The sequence below is a fragment of the Cryptomeria japonica genome, chromosome 5, assembly GCF_030272615.1.
Source record: "Cryptomeria japonica chromosome 5, Sugi_1.0, whole genome shotgun sequence".
Classification (NCBI taxonomy): Eukaryota; Viridiplantae; Streptophyta; class Pinopsida; order Cupressales; family Cupressaceae; genus Cryptomeria; species Cryptomeria japonica.
In genome coordinates, this window is record NC_081409.1 from 736,372,793 (window position 1) to 736,387,652 (window position 14,860).

At 41.3% G+C, this 14,860-nt stretch overlaps 1 protein-coding gene across 2 annotated transcripts in view; it reads right to left on the reverse strand.

Moving 5' to 3' along the window:
• Positions 1–892: 892 nt before the first annotated feature.
• LOC131028789 (protein SUPPRESSOR OF GENE SILENCING 3 homolog) overlaps positions 893–14,860 on the reverse strand; it is a 30,496-nt gene continuing 16,528 nt past the window's right edge. For both annotated transcript variants that reach the window (XM_057959137.1, XM_057959138.1), the window contains exon 3: positions 893–1,449. In XM_057959137.1, coding sequence (XP_057815120.1) covers positions 1,046–1,449 — 404 coding nt within the window. In that variant the 3' untranslated portion in view covers positions 893–1,045. The remainder of the gene's footprint in view (positions 1,450–14,860) is intronic.

Genomic DNA, 14,860 nt, shown 5'->3' on the forward strand with positions numbered 1-14,860 from the left:
TTAAAAAATGATTCGATGCAGATCCATATGTTATGCGAACATCAAATAATCTAGGTAGCTAATAAACTCAAAAATTTTGAACTAAAGGTAAATACATCCAAATAAAGATGCAGCTAGCATGTAAGATTGTGCATCAAACATGGCACCAAATTAATTCGCCAAAAACTGGCCTTTATTAAATAAAAGCAACCAGACTCGAGCAGGTATAACCAAATCCAATTATTCATTTTTTGGCAATTGGTTAGCTGATTAGTTCTTCCAATATTTTGTGCAGTTATGTCGAACCTCATTCAAATGCATCAATCTACTTTTTTCCTCTTTGCAAGAAAAGCAATTGGAGCTCAGAAGAAGACTACATTAATAAACACAGCTATTGCCAAGCATGACAGAGGTAACCTATCTTGATCTTATAGGTTCCATCGCCCATGTATATTTTACTATTCTGTAGATGTAGAACTGCTCATAAATCATTTGCTTCCCACCAAACATGAAATTTACGCTCGGTTGCTTCTTACACCTCTGTATGTGTATCATCCATGCTAAAATCCATTCTACAAAGCTGCACTTGCATAAGGGAATATTTCCGATTATTGATATGAATCATGATTTCCAACCAAAATGCAATATCATTTACAGTAAGCTTCTGATTCATACGAAAAAACAGGCAATTAGATATGAAAGAAATGAGCCTAAGGGCTCTCAAGGAAAACCAGCAATGTAATTGAATTTATGATTCACAGGGTAAATAATTTAACCCATTTTACTCACCAATAGCAAAAATTGCAATGATAAATATTATTAAAACATTTCCCATCCACACAGGCATTCTTTTGTCTTCATGATCAATTCAAGACGCATAAGATTAAATTCTAAAGATAGCACAAACCAAAAATCATTGACATTCTTTTGAATGACATTCATTGTGTAATCTCTTGAAATAGAAAAATATTAATTGTAGGTACAAAAAAGATGATGAAAGCACTCTCTCCATCTTGATCTATTGTCGGATAGCATTGAAACATTCAATAGTAAATTGCAAAAGTCATCAAAAAGACACTGAGGCTTCTGGCTTGATTTGAGCAGCAGCCATATCTTTAACATCTCTCTTGTTGACTGTCATATGGCATTTTTGCTTCTTCTTTGGCACCTTATCCATGTCACTCACACAAGCTAGGTAACCATACAAAACTCTCTTTTTTTCATTTGTTTCCTCATCAAGCCTGACAAAGTCAGGACCTTCTTCAAGCCCTTCATGCCCAGGTAAACCATGCCAGAAAGGACGAACCTTACTCCATTCTTCCCGACCACGAGCATTCATTTTGAAATGTTCATGCAGTCGCTCTGCCTCTTTCAAGCCCTCAAGTGTAGGTTGGTACTGCACTACCACTTGACCTCTATGGCCCTCTTTGCCCCATGCAGATTTTGGTTTTCCATTTGTGTGACCTATTTCTGCATCAGAACAATGGATGAAAACCAGATATCCTCCTCATAGAAGTAACTACATGTTAAAAATAAATACTAATACCAAAAGGAATAGTAATCACAGCATATGACAGAAAAATAATACATTGAAATTTGAATCGTAGTCTCAAAAGCTTCACTTTTTGAGCTAAGAACAAAATTTTTCAAAACCAAAAACACAGTAGACACAACTGGATGCTGACTTTGTCAAACCATAAATTCCATAAAGACTTATAATCCTCAAAGGGAACATGGACAGTAATAAAAGTTCAGTAAAGCTACAATATCATTACCTATAATGAATAGCTGTAATAAGAAAAGTTGTACACAAGACAAAAAAAAATTATTTTCCCAAGTTTTAAAGCCCAAACTCTTTTTAGCTAATCATCTCACAAAAGTACACTTTTATTGAAATTTGCGTGCCTCAGTCCAGTGAAGAAAGCATAACCTGGAGAGGACCCAAATGAGAAATGGAAACAGTAATGGAGCTATATTATCATCAACACAATTTTCTTTCCATTTATTTCTATTGTTTTTTCAATACCAATAAACTAGTTTTAAAAAGAGTGTTGAATTTAGCAATGCAAATACCAAAAATCCTCTGCTTAAACTCTAAAACTGTATTCACCTTCTAGAATAATTATAAGGTTTGGAGTCTTGATGAATTTATAGACTGCCTTAGTATACCCCATTGCATTTTGCTGAATGTTCAATATCTGTAATAAATTTGCTATTAGTTGCACCCTTAAAAACTCAATTTTTGCACTTACCTTTTTCCCATTTGTCATCAAACTGTGTTGCCGAGAATAATCATTATGTTATGTTGTCATATTATGTTTATGTTGTCATCGGTAATAATGAGTTACGGCAGTCAGTTAGTTAGTCGTCCCGAAGAGCAGTTGGACGCGATGGTTGGTCGCACCCCTTCAGGTATTATATATTGCATACCATTCCTTTGTAGTGGCATCATGATAGTGGTATTTGGGTGTAATGTTATAAGCACTTGATGTACATGGACTGTTGAATTAATACAAAGACTAGTTATTTAATATATTTCCATTATGATCTATGCATTTCCTTTCTGCAATTAATCGTTTACCGTATGTGGCAAACATTTGGCGCCGTTGCCTAGATGTACTCGGGAAAGGAAGGAGCGGATGGCGTACGGACATGATGGGCCTACCCGTCGGTGAGATTAACCCAGAGGCCGACGACGCGCAAACGAAACAATCGTCGTGGGACGCAGAGCGTGATGGCAAGAGGCGAAGGAGAAATTGAACCCCGTAATAATCCCGGCACAATGTTGAGATAAATTGTGGCCGAAAGGCAAAATAATAAAAAGTTTTCTTTTTGTGTACATGGTGTGTGCTTGCTATGTACGAAAGTGATTTATGCCAAATATACTAAATAAGGACAAAAATAAAAAGATACGAAGTGACGAATGGGAAGTGGCACAAATGTTAACTTTTAGCACTTTCAGATTAATATAAACTCAGAAAACAGATTTTAGTTTCTAACTAAATTGATTAGATGCAAGATTTAGAGTTTTCTAGGTTTAGGCATCACATAGAAATGAACAAAATAAAAACAAGACATGGTTACCCTGGGAAAACCTCCTAGGAGGAAAAACCCAGCCAGAAAAGATCCTCAGATCTAATTATGGATTATATTCATATGAAGATTACAACACTTATCTTTAGTACTTGAAGATGATTGCACATAGAGCTGATAAGGTCTTCAACAAGTCTGCCCCTTCTAACACAGTAATCAGCAATCAAATCCACACCCTAGGTCAGCACTTTATTGTATCTTAAGTTTGCCCCTTTGCTTGAAACTGGACTGCAACACTAGCTGTTTGAATCTGGAATAGTTTGCCCTCCTTGTAATGGTATTTACAGAATAGTTCGCTCTCCTTGCAATTGTATTTGCTCTTGATATTAGCACCTTTTATGACAGATACAAATCGCCAATATTACTTCTTCAAACTTCGCATTTTAGGCAGAGGTATAATTCGCATGGAATGATAAAACTGAATGAGTGAATTGTGATGTGAGGTTTATGCTTATTTATATGTGGAGCAATACTCCTAAACATGTCGGCTTGCCTTATAAATTAAAACCTTTTTAATTTATTTAATGCGAAATATATTTGGATAGGGTTGGCCCTATCATGATGGCGTGTTAGGCTTGTATGTAGCGTGGAGTGTAGCGTGGGGTCTTTTATTAGATGCCATGAGGTATAGGGCCCAGCCCTACATGTTGGGGAAGGGGCTGGCCCCCTTGGGCGGATTCCAATGTTGCCCAAGGCAATTGGAATCCGTCATTCCCTAATTATAATCAACAACAAAGAGCGTTGAATCTTAGACAGCAAATAGAACGAAGGCGTAGGCTAAGGCAGCTTGCCGAGGGACGACCGGCCGTGGGGTTGCTCGAAGGGAACCTAGGAGGTGTCACGGAGGTTGCGGAGGCAGAGATAGACGGAGAGAATTACACTCTCTACACTGTCGTAGGGTTGCCCGAAGGGAACCTAGGAGTCATGGAGGGTGCCGAAGGAGAACTCTACAGTTCGCCAAAATACCACTGTAGGGTAAGAAGTCGTGAAGAGTTGGTGGAACAAACAAGGCGAAGTCTAACCCTGATCGACGCTACCAGAGACCTACTAAAGAACTTGTCCATTTCGAAGGACAACCAGAGGGAGACGACCGAAGGTGACGGTACGGCCGACGGTGCCGAGGGAGCACAAGGGTACCGTACGGGAGGCAATTTGTTCGGTTCGAGGTCAACAACCTTCTCCGGAGGACCCACGAGTGAAGGGTCAGGTGCAGCAGGCGGAGGCGGAGGATCACCAGGTACAAGCACACAAGGCACCAGAGGAGCGAGAGCCAGCAGTGGGATGGCAAGTAAGCAGAAGCTGCCAAAGTTCAACGGCAACAGGAAGGAAGATCTCGTCCGCCATTGCCGCACTTTCGAAACCATATGGTCAGTGAACGGTGTTACCGACCAAGACGAATGGGTAACACAATTTCCAGCAACCTTAAGGGGAGTGGCCATCGACTGGTACTCCAATACGGATAAGACCAAAGTCGGCACATGGCCCAACCTGAAGGAGTTCGAGATAGAGTTTCGCATCCTCAGAGACAACAATGAAATAGTAGCCGAAATCTACGGCACAAAGCAGAACAAGAATGAGACTGTCCGAGCCTATAGTCGGCAACTCAAGGAACTGTTGGGGAAAATGGAGAATCAACCAGCGGATGGTTTGAAAAAGAGATGGTTCGTGGAGGGACTGAAACGCTCCCTCAGGAAGAAGATGAAAATTGTTCCACCAAACTCGTACAACAATGCATATAATAGAGCGATGGATCTCGAGAGCGAGACCAAGACATCCAAGAAGAAAAAGAAGGATAGCTCGTCCGAGGATGATAACTCTTCTGAGGGAAGCAGCAGCGATGGTGAGTCCGGCAAAAAAGTGCAAGCCCTGCAGAAGGACATGCTGAGGATGATGAAAGAGCTGAAGGTTATGAAGGGAGGTCCAAGCAAGACCAACGAAGGGGAGCTTTGGTGCACGGAATGTAAGACGGACGGCCACACGAAAGGCTCCTGCCCAAAGAAGCCCTATCGTGATATATGCCAGTTAATGGGACATCCCACCAGGGAATGCCCCTACAACATGAAAACACGAAACCAACAAGTATTGCTTACGCAAGAACAACCAATTACATCAAGCAGTATCGGCAGCTCCCAGGCGAACAACAATGCAACATCAGGAGGCTACCGAGATAACCGGTGGGGAGGACGAAACAACAATAACAATACAAGGAACCGGATCCAATATGACTCCAAAGGTCGACCGATGATACAATGCAGAGCGTGCAACTAGTGGGGGCACTTCGCCCGAGACTGCCCTAAGGGAGAGGCCACACAATATTTGTGCAAATGGTGTGGACTGGGAGACCACGAAGATGCCACCTACCCGAAGTTCGACGTCAACTTGCTCAATATCGAGGAAACCAAAGAAGAGGAAGTGCTGACCGTAACCCACACCCAAGCCAGACAAGCAATGTGCCCAGACCCAAAGACGAAGAAGCGAAGGGTACGGGAAGCACGAGAAGAAATCGAGAAAGAGATGCGAGGGGGCGAAGGCAAAGGGTACGACAAGTACTTCCAGCCGACCGAAGGCGAAGGAGGCTATACTAAATCAAATTTTAAAACTGGAGGTGCTTGTGAGGTACATGACCTCCAGACGATGCCTCAATTACGAACAGCGTTGCTAAATAATCTCTCCCAACTACACACCAATACCAACCACCGCACATATGTTCCTGGGGGGTCTGCAATAGACCCCGTGCTGCTGGCAGTTAACACTGGAAGGAACCCGACCATTGTGGAGATGGGTATCCTTGGCACCATTCTAACTGATACCATCGTCAATGGTGGATCAGGAGTGAATGTTCTTCCAGAAGAAACCTAGCGGAAGTTGGGGAAGCCGACGCCGTGGCCATCTACATTCAATTTGCTGGAAGCATATCAGCATGGAATCAAACTCATCGGGACACTGATGGGCCAGCAAGTTACCATCGGGACGCAACCCTTCATACTGGACTTCGTGGTAATCCCACTAAAGAAAAAAGGGTATGATGCGAGCTTAGGGAGAGGGTGGCTGGTGGCAGCCAAGGCCACCCACAATTGGAAGAAGAACCCTCTGTCTATGGAGAATGGAGAAAGGAAGTTTATCATAGACCTTGGGACGCAGTTGGTTAGTGAGGAACTGGCATCATCTTCGGAATCGGAGGGTGAAGGAGAAGGCAACCTAAGGGACGAAGGACGAGGCTACAGGGAGCCCAACGACGAAGGGATTCTCAAACTAGGAGAGTGCTCTGAGGATGAGACGGGGTCATTGAACGGGCTTTTCCACTGGCAGATGGAGGATTACGAAATGTTCCAGAGCTACAGGCTTGAAGTAGAGGAACCAGAGCAAGTAACAAAGGAGGTGTACCTGCCGGAATACAAAGAATATTGGAAGGGAGACGCCCCAAACCTCGGTGACGTAGATAATCCCAAGATCATTCGTGTCGGCAACGATTGGAACCCTGTGTGGAAGGTCGCGGCCTTCAAAATCTTTATTATTCTTCTTCTTCTTATGTACGGGAAGGAAACCATGGTTCCTGTAAAATTTATGGTTCCAGGTCTTCAGATGGCCATTGAAAATAAACATGCCACCAACGGGTCCAAATTGAAACCCTACCAAGAGAAGCGCGCAGGGAACCCGAGAGGCTGGAAGGACACCCAAGAGTCCGAAGGGGGACCCGAGAGGATGGAAGGGGACTCGAGAGGCCGGGCAGGCGACTCGAGAGGCACGGGACCAAAGCGGGAGACTCTCGGGCGAGGCAAACCGAGAAGGATGAAGGGCGATCCCAGAGACACGGGACCGAGCCAAGACTCCCTGGACAATTAGAGTAGGAAATTGAAAAAAAAAAAATTAAAAAAAAATAAAATAAAATTCAAAAAAAAGAAAAAAAATCGATGGCCACAATTGAACCGCCATGCAGGGGAACCACAGTCGAGGGACCACCGTACGATGGAACCGCCATGGGAGACCACCGTGCGGTGGGACACCGTACAGTGCGCTACCCCTGGACCCCATGAGGGGCGCTGCCCCAAACCCCCAGATTATTTTTGAGCTACAATACACTTTTTGAGTTGGGCGAAGGGCATCAGAGAAGGCACAATAAGTGTTGGGTTGTCCCATACTGTGAGAAAGAAGCCTGAAGCTAAGCATTGGCGGGGAAGCCATAAGCCGTAAAGGGAGACGGATTTGGAGGTTGCGAACAAACAGAGTCTGAGGGAAGGCATTGCAAGCACGTGAAGTCATACGGCACCAGGGAAGATTTGAGGCGTCTCCTAGCCTTTGTGCCAGAGGGTTGTGGCCACCTCCAGGCATGAATGGTACGCTTTGAGGAACTCGGAGTATGTCTCGGCTGGACGTGAGGTTGCCTTGGTGGATGCACAGAGGGCTCGGGAGGAGCTGACCACCAGGTTAGAGGCAGTAGTAGCGTGAGACTTAGCTCAGCGTACCCAGGAGTTGGATGTCAAGAGGGCAGCGTGGGTGGCTATCGAGGACAAATTGGCTAGGGAGACAGTATCATTTGAGTAGCACTTGGTGGAGGCTGAGACTAAAAAGCGTGTTTTGCAGACAAGTTTGGTTTAAGCACAGGAGGACTGTGATGTCAAAGGAAGCACTAATGGTGAAATCCGCACTTGAGCATCGGATGGTAGCAGAAAAGGGTTTTCAGGCGAGGACGCAGCAGGTGTATGAGTTCCATGCTCGACTAGCGTTAGCAGTTCCTGCAGTTCTCTACCTTGGTTTTGTTTAATGTCATCTCTATTTTGTATTAAGTCGTCCGAAGACGACTTCTTTTCTTGGGGGGGATGATGTTGCCAAGAATAATCATTATGTTATGTTGTCATATTATGTTTATGTTGTCATCGGTAATAATGAGTTACGGCAGTCAGTTAGTTAGTCGTCCCGAAGGGCAGTTGGACGCGACAGTTGGTCGCACCCCTTCGGGTATTATATATTGCATACCGTTCCTTCGTAGTGGCATCATGATAGTGGTATTTGGGTGTAATGTTATAAGCACTTGATGTACATGGACTGTTGAATTAATACAGAGATTGGTTATTTAATATATTTCCATTATGTTCTGTGCATTTCCTTTCTGCATTTAATCGTTTACCGTAAGTGGCAAACAAACTGACTCTTTTTTGTGTGTTAATCCAATTCAATTTGTAGTCTCCCTGGTCGGTTTGCAAAATTGTCATGTCATGGTCTTTATTCTTCAACTAGTGACTTTTGGAGGATGATGATGATTGGCACAACTCCAACAAAGAACAATGACGATGTTTGAGATAATGTCAAAGGCATCAGCAAAGAGGAAAGAATACAAAGATGGCTAAGGGAGTCATCTTCTCCTCCTTGGCTTAAGTCATACGAAGTTCCACTTCAGTCTTAGCAAAATGGCAACATGGGGAGAAAACTCCACTTGGCAAAGTGGCAAAATAAGCTGAATTTCCACCACAAGAACATGAGCACATTTACAAGGGTTGAACCATCACAAAACTCTGCCAAGGACAAGGGTAAAGTGGCATGAGTTAGTGAGACTTCCACCTTAGACAAAAAAGAATGGCTTAAGCCTTAAATGATGCGAAATTCTGCTTGGCTCAAGTAGCCCACAATTCTGCCTTGTTTGAAGAGAAAAAATTTCACTTTTGGCAGTTGGTGACGTAATCTCCACCCATGTGCACCAATAGTGACTATGCCACGCCAAATTCCATCTCACATCAAAACTTGGCACGACCCTTCAAAAGTTCTGCTTTTGGCTTAAGTTGTATGATATTGCACCTTAGTGTTAAGAGGAAAAGTTGGCAAAGGTAGACTGGAATACTGTCTGAGTTTTAAGTGATAGACAATGGAAATTGGATGTAATCTCTGCCTAAAAGTTCCTCCAAGAAAAGGTGGCTAACATAACAGAAATATCTGCTGAAAAGCCTAGGCACACCATAGCAAGGATTCAATCATCAAATATTTCTACTAAAGGGAACTAAAGCGACAGAAAAATCTGCCTAGATAGTTATGTATATGAAGCTAAATGGTAGATAGCAGTGTCAGGCACACCTAGAAGGTAATATGAGATGTTAAATGACAAAAATACTTGAAATAGGCACTTGAGTGATCTAGATGGTTATTTAGAAAACATCAAAAGATGGGGGCCTATACGTACCATGGCAGTGTGTAGCAGTCAAATTAGACGGAAAATAAGTCTGCACAATTTGTGTTAGGTAGGGTTTGCTGATATGTCAGAGTTTTCAACCCTCCTTAAGCATAAAAGGCAAAAACAATGTTCCAGTGCTACCATCCTTCATGAATGAATGATTGCACCTTACAAAACTTTCACTATGCCCCTATTTTCATATGTATATCAGCAGATTTCATTTAGAGTTTCATGGCAGCTAGCAACAATTTCTCGTGGTTGATTCTTTATGATAGTTTCTGTGGGTATACTGTCAATGTCATCAATTCTTGGCCTCACATTTTATCATATTGTTGACGTGTATTTTGTACACTATCAAACACAGAATAAAATACCCAAGGGTACCTTATCCTCTCTTGAGTAAAGCCTCTGATTGCTGAAGATATCGCGAAAAAGGATCAATCAGGATGACTCCAAGGTTCTTCGTTGTAGGATCTCTACGTGTGGATAAGCTCTCTGTGGTATGATGTGATTTGCTGGAATCACAAGGGGACTTACATTTGATGATTGAACGTCTGATCTGCTTTGAATATTGCTGGAACACAAGCTCTTACTAGCTTTGATTTGAAAAAAAGGAAAAAAGATGAGGGCGAGGAAAGGATCTAATCCTAACACTAAGAATGTAGGAGCAATGAATGATCTTTGATGAAATTCTAACTAAGTCTTGTTTTGACATCCCAGGACCATCTCCACAAGGTTAGTGCGATCTTCGAAGGAAAGCTTTATGATGTTCAAATCATCACTACAGGCATAGACACCATCAGGCTGATGCATATCAATGAAGAAGCAACAATTGAAGTTAAGCTTAAGCTGAGTGATTCCAGTTGACTACGCAAGGCAAGTCTGCAATCAACAAACTGCTAGTAGTATGGATATACGAATTCCACCATCAATCAAGCACATTTCTTCCACTCATCTAATAACATGAAATCAAATATGAGAAGCATAAAGACCATGCAAATTGTCGAATCGACCCATAAATTTCACCATTTCTTCAATGAAGTTTTACAAGTCTCTTACAACAACATCTTGGCAACAATCTTTGCCTTCTCTCTCTACTCTACTCTAATTGCTATTCTAATCACCTTCTAACTACTCTCTATTCACTAACTCTATTCTATTACTTCCAACTTATTGCTTCCAACTGCTATTCTATTCTATTGCCCTTTACAAATGAAATGCCAGGGCTTATATAGTGCCCTGAATACAATTCGATGGCTCAGATCTATTTGAGATCAATGGCCAAGATTCAATAATGAAAACCCTAATTAGGGTTTGTTACAACCATTACATAACATTTAATGCTTGACCAATGAAATAATTGTATTGCTTGGACACATGTCCTCTCTGGAAAATTCCACCAATGAATAGCCAGGGTAGGTACATCGGAGTTTGTGCCACCTTCCATGAGTTAGGTACATTGAATCTGGACGTGCTGAGGTGGACCACACTGACTGGAGAAGTGATGACTAGGATGACACCTCGTCTGACACTTGTAACTTGGTAGATATTCAACTTGATGTTGTTGAGAAGCTAGCTTTAATTAATTCATCTGGAACTATCTGCTTCTTCAACGAACCCTTTGCTCTGACTCCTTTTGTCTTTGATGTGCAGGATGTTGATGTACCTCGCCTTGGAATGCTGGATTGGAGAAGTCGCCCTTGATGACGCTTGACTGAAGAAGGCCATCCTTGTCAATGCTAGACTGAAGAAGGTCGCCCTTGTCCTTGCTTGATCTTCCAACTCCGGGATCTCCATTTGATGCCTGCACAAAATATTAAAGTTAGTCTTTTGAGCATCAAACCTCAAAGCATGAAATTTAAGACCTTTCAAAGGTAAAACTTAAGATATTAATTTGAAAAAAAGTCATGCTAAATCAAGAATTACACATTTTCAAATTAATCATGAATGGAAATTGGATTTTCAAGACTTAGATTTTACAAAATTGCAATGGGATCACAACAAGTCTTGAATGAGATCTTCAAAAAAGTAATTCTTCATACCTTCCCTTGAGTATTTAAGTACAAAACTTTGAAAAAAATGATGAGAGAAGACCGGATTTTGATGGACAAGCTTAGATTATAGTCCTCCCTTGGATGAATTACGCCTCCTCTAGCTTGGAAAAGAACAAACTCCACTAGCCTCCTCAAAAAATCTGGAAATTCACCTTCAAATACCTTCAAAACATCTAGAATTTATCCTCCACTCTAGCAAGAAATTCACCTCTCCAATAGCTCTCCAAATTCACACTTGAAAGGATGATTGAATGATTTGAAATGTGAAGCAACACTCCTCAATATATAGCGCGCTCACCTTCCACTTACCTATGAGGCCGACCTAGCAAATAAAAGGTGAAATAATAAATAAAACCTCAAAAGGAGTAGGCCGACTTGTCAAATAAAGGCAAAATAATGCCTTGTGTGCTCAACTTTTAATTTTTAATTTCACAAAAATTAATTTTAAATGCCTTTATAATAGAAATTCAATTTTTTGAGGCCCAAAATTAATTTATTAAATGCCATGCGCCTTTATTAAATGCCAATTTAATTTAAATTTTTTCAAATATTCCAAAGTTGGCAATTTTGGTATCTAATGCGATTTGGAAGATATTAACATTGGTATATGGCAAAAAATAATGAATGCCAATGACTTCGCTCTGGTCCCTTGGAGAGGGACAGGAGCGCTTTTCTCAATCTAGGCCTTGCATTCCTCATTTTCACATTCAAAACTTCATCTAGGCATTTTAAAATGGCATTTTTGATTGGAGTCTTAAGTTTAATTCACTTGATCTTTAGAAGGAACGTGACTTTAAGACCTTTTCGCCCTGGACCCTGGGTGAGGGACAGGAGCGCCTTTCACTTTTGCTCTTATTTCTTCGTCCTTCATTTGTCGATTCTCGTTGTGGAGTGAGCAATGATCTATTTCACTTGTTCCATGCATGCTTAACTCGTTTTTGCAAGGCAAAATAAGCTCTCCCAAGATTTTCGCCCTGGTCCTCCAGTGAAGGACAAGAGCACTTTTTCATTTTTAGGCTAGGATTCTCAAATTTTGAAGTCAAATCTTTGTTTACAATGCTTTAGAAGATCCTTCCCATCTCGCACAACCTTGCCTTAGCATAATCTCGGAGGGAAATTGTTGATTTTATAAAAATCGCCCTGGTCCTTCAATGAGGGACAGGAGCACTTTTGAGCCCTTGTGCAAATTCATGATCACATTAATCTTCAAATTACCCTCCAGGCGTAGAACATCACATTTCACCACTTCTTGAGTCTTGGTAATAAAAATATCATCGCAAAATGTAAGGCAAATGGGCATATTTGGAGATTTCGCCCTGGTCCCTTGGAGAGGGACAGGAGCGCTTTTGCCAATTGTCATCAAAATTTGCAACTCTTGCATCTCAATTCCACCTCGAAGCATTTTAAACGTTATTTCAAACTTGCGCCTTGGGCTAGACTTGTCCAAATTTGGAGAGAAAAGCTAGATAACATGTTTTTCGCCCTGGTCCCTTGGAGAGGGACAGGAGCACTTTTGTAAATTCAAGCTTTTCTGTCCTTTGCTAGCCTTCCAAATTATCTTCAATGGGCTAATCATATCTTCTTCCATTCATTTCGATCATAACACTTGCCTTGTCTTTGCAAGAAATTTATACTTCTTAGAAAATCGCTCTAGACCCTTGGAGAGGGACAGGAGCACCTTTTTACTTCATGGTATATTTCCTTGTCTTTTAAACCCTCAATCGCGTCTAAGGCATAAAACATCATTCGTCCTTCCCATCCAAGTCAAGTTTTGCCATAAAATCTCAAACAAAGAGGAGAAACTTGAAAAAGCGCCATGGTCCTTCAGTGAGGGACAGGAGCACTTTTTGTCATTTGGGTTGATTTACTCCTTTGTGGACCGCTTAAATTATATTCAATGGACAAAACATGCTTCCCTTGACCTCTTCAAATCGTAAAATCACTTTAATCTTGCAAAAATAGTGCAAATTTGAAATTCAAGCTCCGGTCCTTCAGTGAGGGACAGGAGCGCTTTTTGCCCTCTAGGCCAAAATGCTTCATCCTTCATCTCGAAATTCTTGGCTAAGGAAGATATCATCTTGTTATACGCCATGAATAAGAGTTCAAGCCCAAAAAAGGTCTAAAATCGTGCATATAAAGAAAATCGCTCTGGTCCTTCAGTGAGGGACAGGAGCGCTTTTGACCTCCTAGGCAAAAACTTCATCATTTCATTGTTTTCAATCAAGTCTGGATGCTTTATCATGTTCATTTCGTCCTCCGCCATGCCTTTGATGTTTCAATTTGACCAAACAAGGTCAGGAATGACTCAAATAAGCTTTTTTGCCCTGGACCCTTGGAGAGGGACAGGAGCGCTTTTCCTTGGTCCCTTGGAGAGGGACAGGAGCGAAATTCGCTCTGGATCCTCAGTGAAGGACAGGAGCGAAATTTGACTTTTTGAACTCTCTATCAGGATAATTTTTATGGAATATAACATTTAAGTATAAGAAAGAAGAAAGATCTTATACTTTAAGTTATATTCCATATATACTTTCAGGATGTTTGAGAGTGGTTTCAGACCTCCAGGAGTTATATTGCAAAATCTAGTTTTTTGAGGTTTTTCAGTTTCCAGACTTAGTCAAATTTCAAGATCAGGACATTCCAGACTTAGCCAAAATTTCAGGATCAGGACATCACTCAAGCCAGACCTGCTATCCTATTGATCTCCCCGACGGCACTCAAAAATGCGAAGGCCAACTGACAAAACCCTAAAAGACCTAGAAAACAAACCCTAAAAAGCAAAAAAAGCAGGGGTCACCATTTGCAATGGGGCGATGTGTGAAAACGTCACAACACATACCCATATTCAAAAGATTTCAGCTGTGACTTTTCTGTCTTTTCAAAACTCTCAAATACATCAGTTTCAAGTAACTAATGTTGGATTTATTAAGCTATCAATGGTTTGACAGTTAGGGTTCTGGAATTGTTTGAAAGATTTGGTGGTTTTCAGATCAAAAGTGTTTTCAAAATCTTTGAGGATGCTCATGTGCACATTGCTATTCTGAGCAAAATTATATCAGACAATGACTATTTCTAGTGTTCCATTTGTAGGAAATGGATGCGAGCCTAATTTTAGGCCACGTAGTTTTATCACGCTGAAGGCGTATTGTACTTACATATGGATGTAAAAACGGCCATCAATAAAAACTAGAAGCATTTAATTTGGCGTGTGTAATGTCCCCACTTTGAAATAGAATTTAATGGTAAATAATAATAATAAAATTAAAATTCAAAGGAATAAACATAAAGTTAAAATTAAAAAATTTAATTAAGTTAATGAATTGTCAAAAGACGTGGAATGAAAAGTTGTGACTCCCTCAAACATGAGATATAAAAGGGAAAAGAGAACCTCATTTGAGAGGGGGATAATTTGGAAATCAGAAGTGCAGATCTGATTTAAATAAGAAGTGCAGATCTGATTGTGAAAGGTCATGTCCCTTTCAAAGGGGAGAAATAATGAAGAGTTGCACTCTTTCAAAGGATGCAAATGGTGTGTCTCCTGCCAAAGGGCACACATGATGAAGAGGTGTGACCTCTC